We start from the raw sequence: 12,622 nt of genomic DNA, 5'->3' as shown, positions 1-12,622 counted from the left end.
AGATTGCTCCCATTCAGAGACATAGCTTAGATCCATGACTACGGACACAAGAGTACAAAAGCATGAAACAGCAAATGCAAAATATATGGTACAGCTTTATCTGCTTCTGCTGATAGAGCTCACTAGGTGTGAGCAATAGACTTTGTCCAATTAGCTGTGAAATGAACCCTTATCCCTCATGAACAGGTAAATCCAGGAAGAAAAGCTTGGTTCTACTATTGACAAAGATTGTTAATGACTACATGAAAGCATCATGCCAGCCTCTTTTAAAGTAAGTGGTGTTTAACACCTTGCACCTTTGTTTTACTCTGTTTCCCATTCAGTCCCTAATCTCCCCATTCTGGAGATTAGTGAGAAAATATCAGTTGGACAACTGTAGCACTATATGGACTCCAGTTACATGAGGGCTGGATAAACCTAAAAACCTACACTAGTATCTTTGGTTGATCTCAGCTACGAACAGAAGTCGGGTGGTCCAAGTTGATGATCTTGTATCTTTCAGCAGACTTACTGACCATGCTGCACTGGTTCATATGAGTGACTTATCAAGAGGGCTGTGAACAATCACCTGTGCTTTGCTTTCACGGAAGCCCTACAGTACTCTCCTGTGTTCCGCCACAAGGTCTTCCTCCTACCACCCCAGTCATTTAATGGCTATGGCAAGCCACTTAATGGACATCTTCAATAATTTCAGGCTGCAGTGCCATCCTTATGCTGACACCTAGTTTTACATTTTACTTTGAGATAGCTGGTTTGAAACTTAAGCCAGACAAGAATGAGGCCATGCTCATGAGAAGGGGGAAATGATTTGAGGAGCTTGCTGAATGACAGTCATGAAAATTATTAAAGAAGTATGCCAGCCACTAGTGAAAAGGTACAAAATCTGGGTGCCAACCTCAGTTCTGCTCAGCCCAGAGGACCATATTCTGATAGTCAAGAGTAGCTATCATCTATGCCTTCCTCAGATACCACAGCAATGAGTGTGGTATGAGTACCAAACAGACAACTGCCTTCACTGTCTTCTTTGGAGGCGACAAAAACACAGGATGCCCACACCTGATATTTGCCCATCTCTGCATCTGCATTTTAGTCTTAAATGTATCATATTTCATTTTAGGGGGAGAATCCATAAATGAGTCTTCTTCCACAGCTCCCATTTGTACTTGCCCAGGAATGACACTTCACTCCCAGTGAGGGTTCCAATCGCTGTAGGCTGGTAAACTCTTCATTCAAAACATACCCTAGAATCTCTGATGGTCATGGAATGCCAACTATGAGTTTGGCTAGAGCAGCCTCCAGTAAAAGCCTACCGTGACAGGAATAGCCAGCACTGTCCCAATACAGAAAATATTGACTTGGTTTTGCCTCCCTAGTTCTACTGTAATCTGCCCTGATGAACACTTAGTGAGTCCCTTCCATCAAAGCAGAGGTTGATAAACTGACATGGAAACAGATACTATTGTGTTCAGAACTTACGACGTCATGAGCTTCATTGACAAGATGTGCCAGCCTTATCCACATATGGAGACGAGCCCAGATCACTAGAGTGATGCAGGAAACTAGCATGCCCACATCTTCACATTTCGATCCAACACTCTGTCTGATCCAATTAGCTGTGTTCTTGTTGACTGTATTTTGGTAACTCATGGAAAACTGACACCCTGTCAGGAGTCTAATAGCACCCTAAGTGGAAATTTTCTTTGGTGACAGTCTGCTTTCTTGATGTTCTTTTACAAAATGGATTGATTTCTCTTGATGAAACTCTTGATGCCATCTAGAAATGGATATAATTCTCAAGAAATTCAGGCAGGGATAATACAGTTTATCTTTCTCAAAGGGACTGATATGATGCAATAGTCTAAGTTACCTAATTGACTTCAGCTTCCCTTCTAATAAGGTGCACTTGTTGAGAGATTTTCACATCAAACTCTCACAACCCTTCAAGTCTTCTGGGGGATTACTGAAGTTGACTAGAGTAAGCATCACACAGCACATCTGTGATATCGGCTCTATAAAACCTATTCGCAGTAAGTGATCTATTGGCTTCTGAAACGAATTTGCTCTTCACTGATTTCAAGGATGTTGCTGGAGTGTTCAAATCTGTATTTTAAACTTTACCCAACAACTCTTCTCAATAACTTCTAGCACCCACCTGTCTCCTGTCATGCATTTCTACTCCTGCGACAGTTTTTCCCCAATTAGTTGGTTGTCTTGGGACAGGAGTGGGAGTCATGCTGCTGATCTAGAAGGAATGATGGACTGGAGAAGTCAGCCCTGGACTCCCCCTCCTTTGCTTGAACAGTCCCGCCTGCCTCTGGACTAAGTCCTTTCTGTGGTACCTGTTTGAATTGAAGGAGCAAAAGTAAAACTTTACTGGCTGTTTCAAATTGTGTATATATATTTTTTTTAAATAGGTGATGGGAGCCAATGTTTTTCCTCTGTATTTTCTAAAATGGTTTTGCCTGATGGTTCCCAATCACTTTACCAACTGAGTACTTAGAGGTACTCATAATGTGTTAGACTTATGGGTAAGATTTCTGAGATATAGGTGATCACTGGCTACTGTGTTCACAGCCATAGATATCTGAGAATCTAAAAGAATCTATCGAGGCGTCCACACTACAAAAGAAGACGCAACTGTAATTTTCTTTTAATATGATTTAATACCCGATGACTACTCTAAAAAAATTCAAAATCAGCTGTAATTATGACTCTTTTGCTCCAAAGCGTTTTCTCAGCAGTAAAACATTCAAAATTCCTGTGAACCCTATCTATGTATATCTGTAACTAGAAATTTGCCATCTAGCATGCCTGTGAAATGAAGTTCAATTAACAGGAGCTTTGAAAGCCACAAAGTCTATTTAGATGGGCCCAAATTATTATACAGGGGTTATCACCTGAACTTACAAATTGCTTAGTTGACCTTTATTACAAACCACTGGTTGCATGGGGAAAGTGAATTGAAGCTAGCATTCACTGAAGTGGGGAGCGGGGGGAGTGATAACAAAAGAGATCACTAAAGTGTCACTCCATTTCAAATGCTGCTATGGAAATGCAAATTTTATACTTTACACATTTCACCTATTATGACCACACACCATAAATAAATATCCCCTGTGCAGCTCGAAACAGTAAGTCAGGGTTGATTTTCTTGGGACACTGCCCCTGGAAGTGTGCAAGATACAAGGCCCAACAAAAGGTTAAAAATATGATCAATAAGACTGAGCTTTCCCTTCCCATGTCACTCAAGAGTTTTATTTTTGGTATATACAAGATAAGGGGTGAGGGATAGCTCAGTGGTTTGAGCTTTGGCCTGCTACACCCAGGGTTGTGAGTTCCATCCTGGAGGGGGCCGTTTAGGGATCAGGGCAAAAATCTGTGTGGGGATTTTTCTTGCTTTGAGCAGGGGGTTGTACTAGATGACCTCCTGAGGTCCCTTCCAAACCCTGATATTCTATGATTCAATGACATAATTCCTAGAGACCCCTGTTTTGAACTGTACACACAAATCAGCCACATGTGCTGGCCAATAGGTGGATACAGAAAATAATCCTATCAACTGCTGATTAGTGATGAAGTTATGGGACATACACACTATGAAGCAGATGCATCACTTCATGATTAATGACTACTCACACTATACAAATATACCAACCATGATCTTTCATGTGCATAACTTTATGATTAACAAATATCCAAACTATATAATGTAACAATATGGTCTCATTTTCATGAATATTTTGAAACATGATTCAAGAACGGTTAAGCTAGAATCTCAACTTCTTACAAAATTTACTACCAAAATCTCTTATCCCAAGTGCTCACCTTCCCTCAGTATATTCTGTCATGTTCCGACCTGCTTCAGACGGTGAGAGTCCCTTTTTAGATTAATGTTGTTACAGTACCTGATTCATGTTGGGGTTTTCCCATTTTTTAGGCCTAAAACACTGACTTACTCATCTTTTACGATACATAGAAAAGTAATGATGGTGCTAGTTTAAAACTGGGCATACTATACACATTTTCTTTTCAGTATCTTCTTTAATGTCCTCTAAGCAACAACATTTGAATATTAGAGCATTTTTAATCCCAATTAGGAGCAGCTAGGACTGTTGACAAATTGTTTGAACGTACCAGGATTCCTTTCTGACAAAGCATATACAGGATAGTGTAGCTTTCATAACTGATGCCCCTGTGTAGGAGGACTTCAACTTATCTGTGGGATATGTGCCAAAGATGTTGCCCTTTGAGGGTTTATTTGTTACTTCAGTAAAACAGGCATTTCTGGAAAATCTCCATGAAATCTGCTTTTTTGCATTACTTTTCTGTTGGGCTTATTTGCATTTCCTAAATTATATTATACAATTTCCTCTAGAGCAGAATGAAACTATACAGCATAGGACCTTCTTAAAAGTTCCAGGGAGGAGGGAAATATTTTCTGCATTTTTAAATCAGGATTATCCTCTTCAGTTCCTAATTTATCTTCCCATATATAAAGTCTTCTTACAAAACATTTTAAGCATTGCCTCAAAATTTTAGGCAAATTCTGAGTTTCCTTCTACTTTCTCCTGTGTACTGCAGGCAGATTGCTACTCCTTCTCTCTGTGGAACAAGGGACTGCTGATGAAAAACTAATACCTATTTTTATCTTTTTGGATTTCCTAATCTTCCTTTTGGAGGATTTGTGCAGAAAATTACTTTTAGATTTATTTATTTGTTTTTGTCAAGCAAATATTTTGGTTATGTTCTGTACCTCCTCCATATTAAGGAATAAAATTGGTCCCTTGACTCTTTATAAGAATGTTGGAATTGTCATCTGAATCATGCCTATTGTCCATATTTACTAGGTCCCAAGGCCAGAGGGTGTGGGTAGGGCCACACTCAGCGGCCACTTCCCCCATTTTTGGGAGAACAGGGTTGACCTGCTGGCCCAGGGACTAAGCTGCCAACCAGTTTGCCCCATTGCACACCAGGGTTGATCTTCGGACCAGATTTTTTCACTCCAAATGTACCCCAGTGGATATCAGGGTCCCTGCAGGAAAAGCCAGAGAGGAAGGCCCTCTTTGGCTGCTGTAAAGTGAGGGACAAACAGCTGCCATATCAGATGCTTATTCCTAGTCTCAAAACAGAGGCAGAAATCTCTCTATAAAGGATAGGTAAGTATGATACACATGAAAATAAGCACTGAAAATAAACCTCATTTATCAACAAACTACAGTGATGCATTCTGAGTCAGTGTATACGGTATCTTAATCCATAATTGGCTCCATCAAAGGCCTATTACAAAAAGTTATGACAATCCCAAGTACAGAGAGGTTTTTTCCCCCCACTTAATCTTTTAGGAATTGAATGTCTTTGAATGGTGCTAGATTGGCAGTATTAGAAATAGACTCTCTGTTTAACAAAATCTTGTATTACATGAGCATCAAGTTGCCTTACACTGCCTTGTTGGTTTGGCTCAACCATGACCTGAAGGGATTAACTCCAGTAGATGAAATAATAATAAATTACCCATGTCTGTTCAATATCTGAACTCCCCACTGACACTACTAAAAAGGATGGCAACATGGTGAGTTATTAAATCTTTTTGACAGTTATAGCAGCCTCAAGATTTATCACTACAACACACTGTAATTTATGACATAGTATGTATTTAGTAGTTTTCATAATTGTCCCCAACTAATAAGCTATTTTGCATTATTACTCAAATGGAAACCCAACTTTTTAATAGAAGTGTAAAAAATATTGTTCTTAAGTTTAACCATTTTATTTCTCAAAAAAGTTGAAACTTCATACACAAACTCTTTGACCAGGTACTTCTTTTGCCTTAAATGAGCTGTACTTTTCAGATGTTTTTCTCCATTTTCAAATAACTGTTAGTTATGCTTTAGGTGAAAACACAAACTAAGTTTAGCAGGCTGAGTCCTCACTGGATATTGGTCAATTTTTACTATGAAAACATACTTACATTCAGATAATTGGGAACATTTACAAATGATCTATTCTGCATGCAAAAAACCCACAAACCATTAAACAATTTGTTCTTACATCTTTTGAAGCACCTGGGCCATCACAACCCCATTCGTTAAATCTTCCACAGTTTGGCATGGTGCTTCAACATTAAATGTCTGGATCTGAAGGGGAAAAAAAGACACTCTCTTATTAGGCTGCCTTAACCATTTCTTACTAACACATCAAAGAGCTTTCAAAAGTAACACAACGGTATGGTTACTACCAAACAGCAGTAAATGGCAGAGAAAAAAACAAAACACAACACGAAGGTGCACAAGTTTAATTTTATCAGTGGAGAAATATTGCAAGGGTTAGATTTCATTTAGTGAAGCACAACACTGAGGTTTGTCTTGTTGTAGAGCCATGGACACAGCTTCATAGATATGGCTGCAACCAAAGTTCTATTACAAGCTCTGACCAAGATTTTCAAAACAGGAGTTACTAGAGTTACATTCCTAAGGGAAGGATTTGCAAAAGCATCTAATAATTCAGGAACACAAATCCCACTGAAAGTTAGTGGAACTTGTGCTTTTAAGTCACTCAAGCACCATCCTAAATCCCTATTTAGGCACATACATCAGACCCCAATTATTAAAAATGCTGATCACCTAGACCGTACACTGACTTTCCAAGGTTATATAATTATATACACACTCACACACACGCACTCTGAACAATTAACTCCTTCCCAGTGTGGGATGAGAGTGAAATTGTGCTAGTACTAGCTGGTTTGTACTGGCCAGTGTTAGTTTGCTATTAGTTGTAAGGCTTTCAATTACTACAATAAATGTGGCAAAAAAAATCTAGACAGAGAAAAGTCTCTGGTATAAATATAGAGGTTAAGATGCAAGGTGTTGGCATCTGACTTAGAACTGAAGGACGGAATGTGGCTGAGTCCATAGTGCCATATATGGGGGTGAGTAGTGGTTTCTAGTCCATAACAGAAATATATCTGAGGTAGGGTGGATGGGTGACAGTCATTTTGGTCAACATGCTGTGACTAGAGACACATACTAGGGTAGGCTTTCATTTTTGAATGTACAGTATAATATACTCTTGACTATTTGTGTAAGAGATTGCAAGAACTTTAGGGTCAAAGAAGACTTCCCTGGAATTTTGTGCTGAGCTTGCCCCTGACACAGCAGTACCAGATGACGAGAGGTCTCCTTCACTATGGAAAAGTGAGCAGCCATAACAGTGCAGAAGTTGACTAACCTAGTTTTCTACTGTCCAGACGGAAACCCACTTGGGAAGTCCATTGTGAATGCTGTTGTGCTGGGGGTCTGCACTGTAATAAATACTGTGTGTGTTACAACAACAAGTAATCAAGACTGCTAACATGCCAGAGACCAAATAATTTAAGTATCAGAGGGGTAGCCGTGTTAGTCTGGATCTGTAAAAGCAGCAGAGAATCCTGTGGCACCTTATAGACTAACAGACGTTTTGCGAGCGTTAGCTTTGTGGTGTGAATACCCCACTTCGTCAGACGCAGTAAGCCAGGAAATTTCCAGGGCAGGATATATATTGCTAGCAAGCAAGCTAGAGAATAACGACGGTTTGTCAATCTAGGGAGGGATGTAGGCCCTTCTAGCCAGTAGAGGTTGTGAAAACCAAGGGAGAGAATCGTTCTGTAATTGGCAAGCCATTCACAGTCTTTGTTTAGTCCAGAGCTGATGGTCGTCAAATTTGCAATGAACTAAAGCTCAGCAGTTTCTCTTTGAAGTCTGTCCTGAAGTTTTTTGCTGCAGGCATGGCACCTTAAGTCTGCTATAGTGTGGCTAGGAGTTGACGTGCTCTTCTACAGGTTTTTGTTATGATTGCATTTCCTGATATTGATTTGTTGTCAATTATCCTTTTTCCGTAGTGACTGTCCAGTTTGCCGATGTACATAGCAGAGGGCATTGCTGGTATACGATGGCGTACATTACATTGGTGACATGCAGGTGAAAATGCAACAGTGATGTATGGCTGATCTGGTTTAGGTCCTGTGATGGATTGTCGCTGTGTAGAGTAGTGGCAGAGTTGGCTTCGAGAGTTTGTTGCAGGATTGGTTCCTGAGGAGAGTTACTTAGGTACGGTGTGCAGTTGCTGTTGGCAGAACTACGTTTCAGATTGGCAGGTTGTCTGTGGCAAGTGATTGGCCTGCCCACCAAAGACCTGTGAAAGTGTGGCATCATTGCCAGGATGGGTTGTAGATCTTGATGATGCGTTGGAGGGGTTTTAGCTGGGGCTGTATGTGTATGGCCAGTGAGATCTGTTGGTTTCTTTTTCTTGGGTTTGTCTTGCAGTAGGAGGATTTCTGGGTACACGTCTGGCTCTGTTGATCTTTTCCTAATTTCCTCATGCGGGTACTGTAGGTTTTGAGGGAATGCTGAGGTGGAGATTCATGGTAGGGTGTTGGTCTCTGTCTGAGGGTTAGAGCAATGCGCTTGTACCTCAGTGCTTGCTGTAGACCAATGGATCGTTGTGATGTGCCCGGAGAAGCTGGGGCATGTAAGGTAGCATAAGCGGTCGTAGGGTTTCGAGTATAGGATGTTTAATGTGACCATCCACTTATTTGCACCGTCGGTGTCTAGAAAGTGGACCTCCGTGTAGATTTGGTCCAGGCTGAGGTTGATAGTGGGGTGAATTGTTGAAATCATGGTGGAAATTTTTCTAGAGCTCCTTTCCCATGGGTCAGATATAGATGTCATTCAATGTAGCATAGGTAGAGCAAGGGGCGATGAAGTGACGAGAGCTGAGGAAGCGTTATTCCAGGTCAGCCATAAAAATATGGATATTGTGGGGCCATGCGGCTGTTGCCCATAGCAGTGCCACTGACCTCCACATGAACTCCACATGGCACTCCTCCTGAGGTCGAAATGACAATCTGGACCTATACATTGAATGCTTCCGCCAACGTGCACAGGCAGAAATCGTGGAAAAACAACACCACTTGCCTCATAACCTAAGTCGTGCAGAACACAATGCCATCCACAGCCTCAGAAACCACCCTGACATTATCATCAAAATCACGTGGATGCAGCTGAAGGATGATAACACTACTTCTGGTGAGCATGGGCTACAGATCTGAAACGGAAGGCACCAAGGACTAATGCTTTGTTTCTTTTTATGACTACTTGAAAATACCATTTTTTATACAGTGAAGAATGAAGGACTAGATAGCACAACATTGTTGTTAACCTAGCACATTTATGCTATGTACATTTTTTTATTGATTTGTTATCACCTTATATTAAGTATTACCAACATTCAAAAACAATGCCTTTTTTCCAAAAAAGAAAACTTTGTTTTAATAAGGGAGTCCAGCTGCAGAAACAATCTTCTTTCTCTGTGTCAAAAATAGGGGCTGAATGGAGAATAGCTGGGAGAGAGCCAAAGAGGTAGGTCCCAATCCAAAAAGTTGTATTCTCTGCTTTTGGGAGGGCATGGTAGCAGGCAACACGTGGCAGTGCAGGAGCAGACTCTAGTTATGGGGACAGAGCAGCAGGCAGTTTCTTTTGTGTTTTTAATAGTCATTAAATAATGGCTGCTGAAACTCTGCCTCCCTGTGCATTCTGCTATCTATATTTTTGCATGAGTTCTGTTCTCCTGCTGGAACTGTTCCTGCCTTCCAGGTGTGTTCAGGGCTGCCTCATCTTTCACTCCTCAATGTGGTAAATTCTCTGTTCACATTCCCTTGCGCTTTGATGAATTGGTCCTTTCAACTTTTCAATTATGCCACCAACATGGAGTCTGGACAGCAAGCCCTGACAGAGAAAACAAGATATGATAGAATTAACACCCACCGCAATCCCTCACATGTCCCATGAAATGTTAACAAATGAGACAAAAGAAACTCTCTTCTCTTTTTAAAATTGCAAAAACTAATCCAGAGCCATTCAACACAAAATGTTAAGAACATATGTTCCCAATTCTCACACAACACTTAAAACTATGGAGAGGTGTGGTACTATTTTAGATCAGGGAAGGGAGATAATGCCAAAATGGTATTAAAAAGTTACTTATTACAGAAAAGTAGGATCTTGGAAAATCAGGGTTTGGGGTTTTTTGCAGATGATATTCAAAGAGAAGCTCCATGACTGGTGAGGCTTGGTTAGCTATCTTTATATTAACATTGGAGAAGTTGCCATACAAACAGTTCATCAGAAAGACAAACTCTAATATGACTGCAGATAGCCAAGCTGTGCATTCTGTATAGAAATGGCTGGATGCCATATGGGCCAGCCAATACAATGTAAGGTAAATGCTTTGGCAAGCATCCACTAATTAACTTATTACAGTAACTTACAGCTCCAGCTGTTTTTATTTTTCCATTGGTGTTTCATGCGACATTTAAAAAAAAATCCCCATTTTTGTACGTGGCTACATAGTATAACATAGACAGCTGCCATAAGTGCCAAGCCAAGCACTTCCTCTCTTCCCAGGTCATGAAGCTGAAAAGCGTACCACAAGTGAGAGGAATGGAAGAGTGGCTCCAAGAAAGACCAGTTACAGGGGAATAACTGTTTTGAGTGGGCCGCTGTGGGGATATTACTTGTACTATGGCAGAGAGGATGAAGGGGGGAGTGGTTGAGGGAGTGGGGACTGGCAGAACAGAGAGAAGGTGAAGTGGACACTTCCATCTTCACATAAGACTTTATCTGCCCATTCATAAATATTAAAGACGGCATTCATAAGAACCCAGAAAAATTTCTCTCAGCCCCAGAATCTGAAAAAAATCAGTCCTCATCAGTACTTTATACAATAGTAAGCTGCATACCTGGTAAAGCTTTGCTCATCTCCAGATTCCACTTCCTCACGCGGAACCAGCTCAGTTATCTCAGGATCTGGGCCTCCATCCTATAAATGGATCTTGTGATCTGGGAAACTCCTGGTCAGGCTCCCTCACCCCATTCCTCCTATTTGGCAATGGTGTTCTTGTCTCCTCTGAATAATCATGCTACAAAGTACTTTTTCATGATGTTTGGGAGCATCTCAGGCTGAACAGAGGAGTGAGTCTTCAGGCTCCTCGCCAGACCATTGTATAAACGAAAAATTCTATGTCAGTACTTGAGTCTTCTGATGTCATCATTGACTTTACACTGTACTTTAGGTTTTTTATTTTATCCCAGAGTGGCTTATAAACCCAGGTTATATCAAGCATTCAGATGACTGCTTCTATGTACGTTAGAGCACTTAACACCACTGGCCAGCTGTTTCTGGATTTTCTCATCCCATAATAAGATTTGGGCCCAAATATCTGAGCCAGGCAGCAACATAGTCCATAAAGGTTCTCCTTTAAGACATCCTGGTAATACTTGCAATGTTCACAATCAAAGAAGCTTGCAATTGTGAAAGAAGTTGCTTGCAATGCAAGTTGTCTGCACTGAGCTCTACGGTTTGTGTGGTGCTATTATATAGGTAGATAGCTTCTAGCCAAGGAAGCTCCTGTGCAATAGGGTGTGCAAAGTAGACCAAACAAACTACCTCAGTACTGATTGAAGCACTGTGGGACTTGAGAGGAAGGACAATATGAATTAGTTTATGACTGCACTGGCTCCATACTGCCACTAAATTGCTGCAGCTTGAACCAACATGTAGACATGCAGAACACAAGTCCAATCCAAATGATATTTGGAATACATTTAAATTTATGGAGAATGTGTATGCAAGATGTTTGTTTCTTAGAATAGTAGATTTCTCTAGTGCAGACAAGGCCCTTAAAAAAGACAGAAAACCAAAGGCTGAAGAAAAGTGATACAACATGCAAGCAGAGTGATCAAGGCATGCATCATACTAGTTCAACTTTTCTCCTTTTTAATAATTAGCTTATAAATGTCCAATGCCTGTTCTATATTCCAATTCTAAACTTTTCCCTATTATATTATTTGCCTTTGCCTACTCCTTTTTGTCTTTTGACCATTCTCTATTTATTATTTTTCATAAAGTTTCAATTAATTATTCTGGAGTGTTGCCTGTGCATATTCACATGCTGCCACATAGCAACCCCCTTCTCCAAGTGCCAGCGAGCTTCAGGATCCTTCTAGAAAAGGAGTGCCTATTAGGACCAAACTAGTGCCTTCTCATGGTACCAGATGTTCAGATCAGAGGTTTTCTGTGACCCACCTGAGTTTCTTCTACTGAACCTTAAGATCCTTAAAGCGACAACTCTGGGCGAGAAGAGATGATCAGGCTATGTGAAAATATGGAGGAAACATTCCTGAAGAACTACAGTTACTACTAGGTAATCTCTCTCCTTCTACAAGTCAGCCTGCCTCTGCATACTCTCAGTTATGGAAGTCCAGTTAACAAGACAACCCCAACAAAGGTGAGCTGACACATTTTAATTAAACAAGGATTACAGAACAGTTCTCCAAAGCAAATATCAGATCTAGATGATAAACCAAGAGAGCAGCGCTCAATAAATCTTTGAAGAGAACCCCGGCTAGGCAGCCCTGCAGATTGTAATGTTTCCATCATAAGAAAATAAGAATGGCCGTACCGACTCAGACCAAAGGTCCATCTAGCCCAGTATCTGTCTACCGACAGTGGCCAATGCCAGGTGCCCCAGAGGGAGTGAACCTAACAGGCAATGATCAAGTGATCTCTCTCCTGCCATCCATCTCCA

At 40.8% G+C, this 12,622-nt stretch overlaps 1 protein-coding gene across 6 annotated transcripts in view; it reads right to left on the bottom strand.

Moving 5' to 3' along the window:
• HOOK3 (hook microtubule tethering protein 3) overlaps positions 1-12,622 on the bottom strand; it is a 138,777-nt gene that overhangs the window by 110,218 nt on the left and 15,937 nt on the right. For 5 of the 6 annotated variants that reach the window (XM_075067421.1, XM_032780303.2, XM_075067422.1 and 2 more), the window contains exon 2: positions 6,049-6,134. In XM_075067421.1, coding sequence (XP_074923522.1) covers positions 6,049-6,134 — 86 coding nt within the window. Of the gene's footprint in view, positions 1-2,152; positions 2,340-6,048; positions 6,135-12,622 lie in introns of all 6 variants that reach the window. The other variant, XM_075067423.1, reaches the window with a different exon arrangement.

The sequence above is a fragment of the Chelonoidis abingdonii genome, chromosome 6 (genome assembly GCF_003597395.2).
Source record: "Chelonoidis abingdonii isolate Lonesome George chromosome 6, CheloAbing_2.0, whole genome shotgun sequence".
Lineage (NCBI taxonomy): Eukaryota > Metazoa > Chordata > Testudines > Testudinidae > Chelonoidis > Chelonoidis abingdonii.
This window is presented reverse-complemented; position numbering and strand designations above follow the sequence as displayed.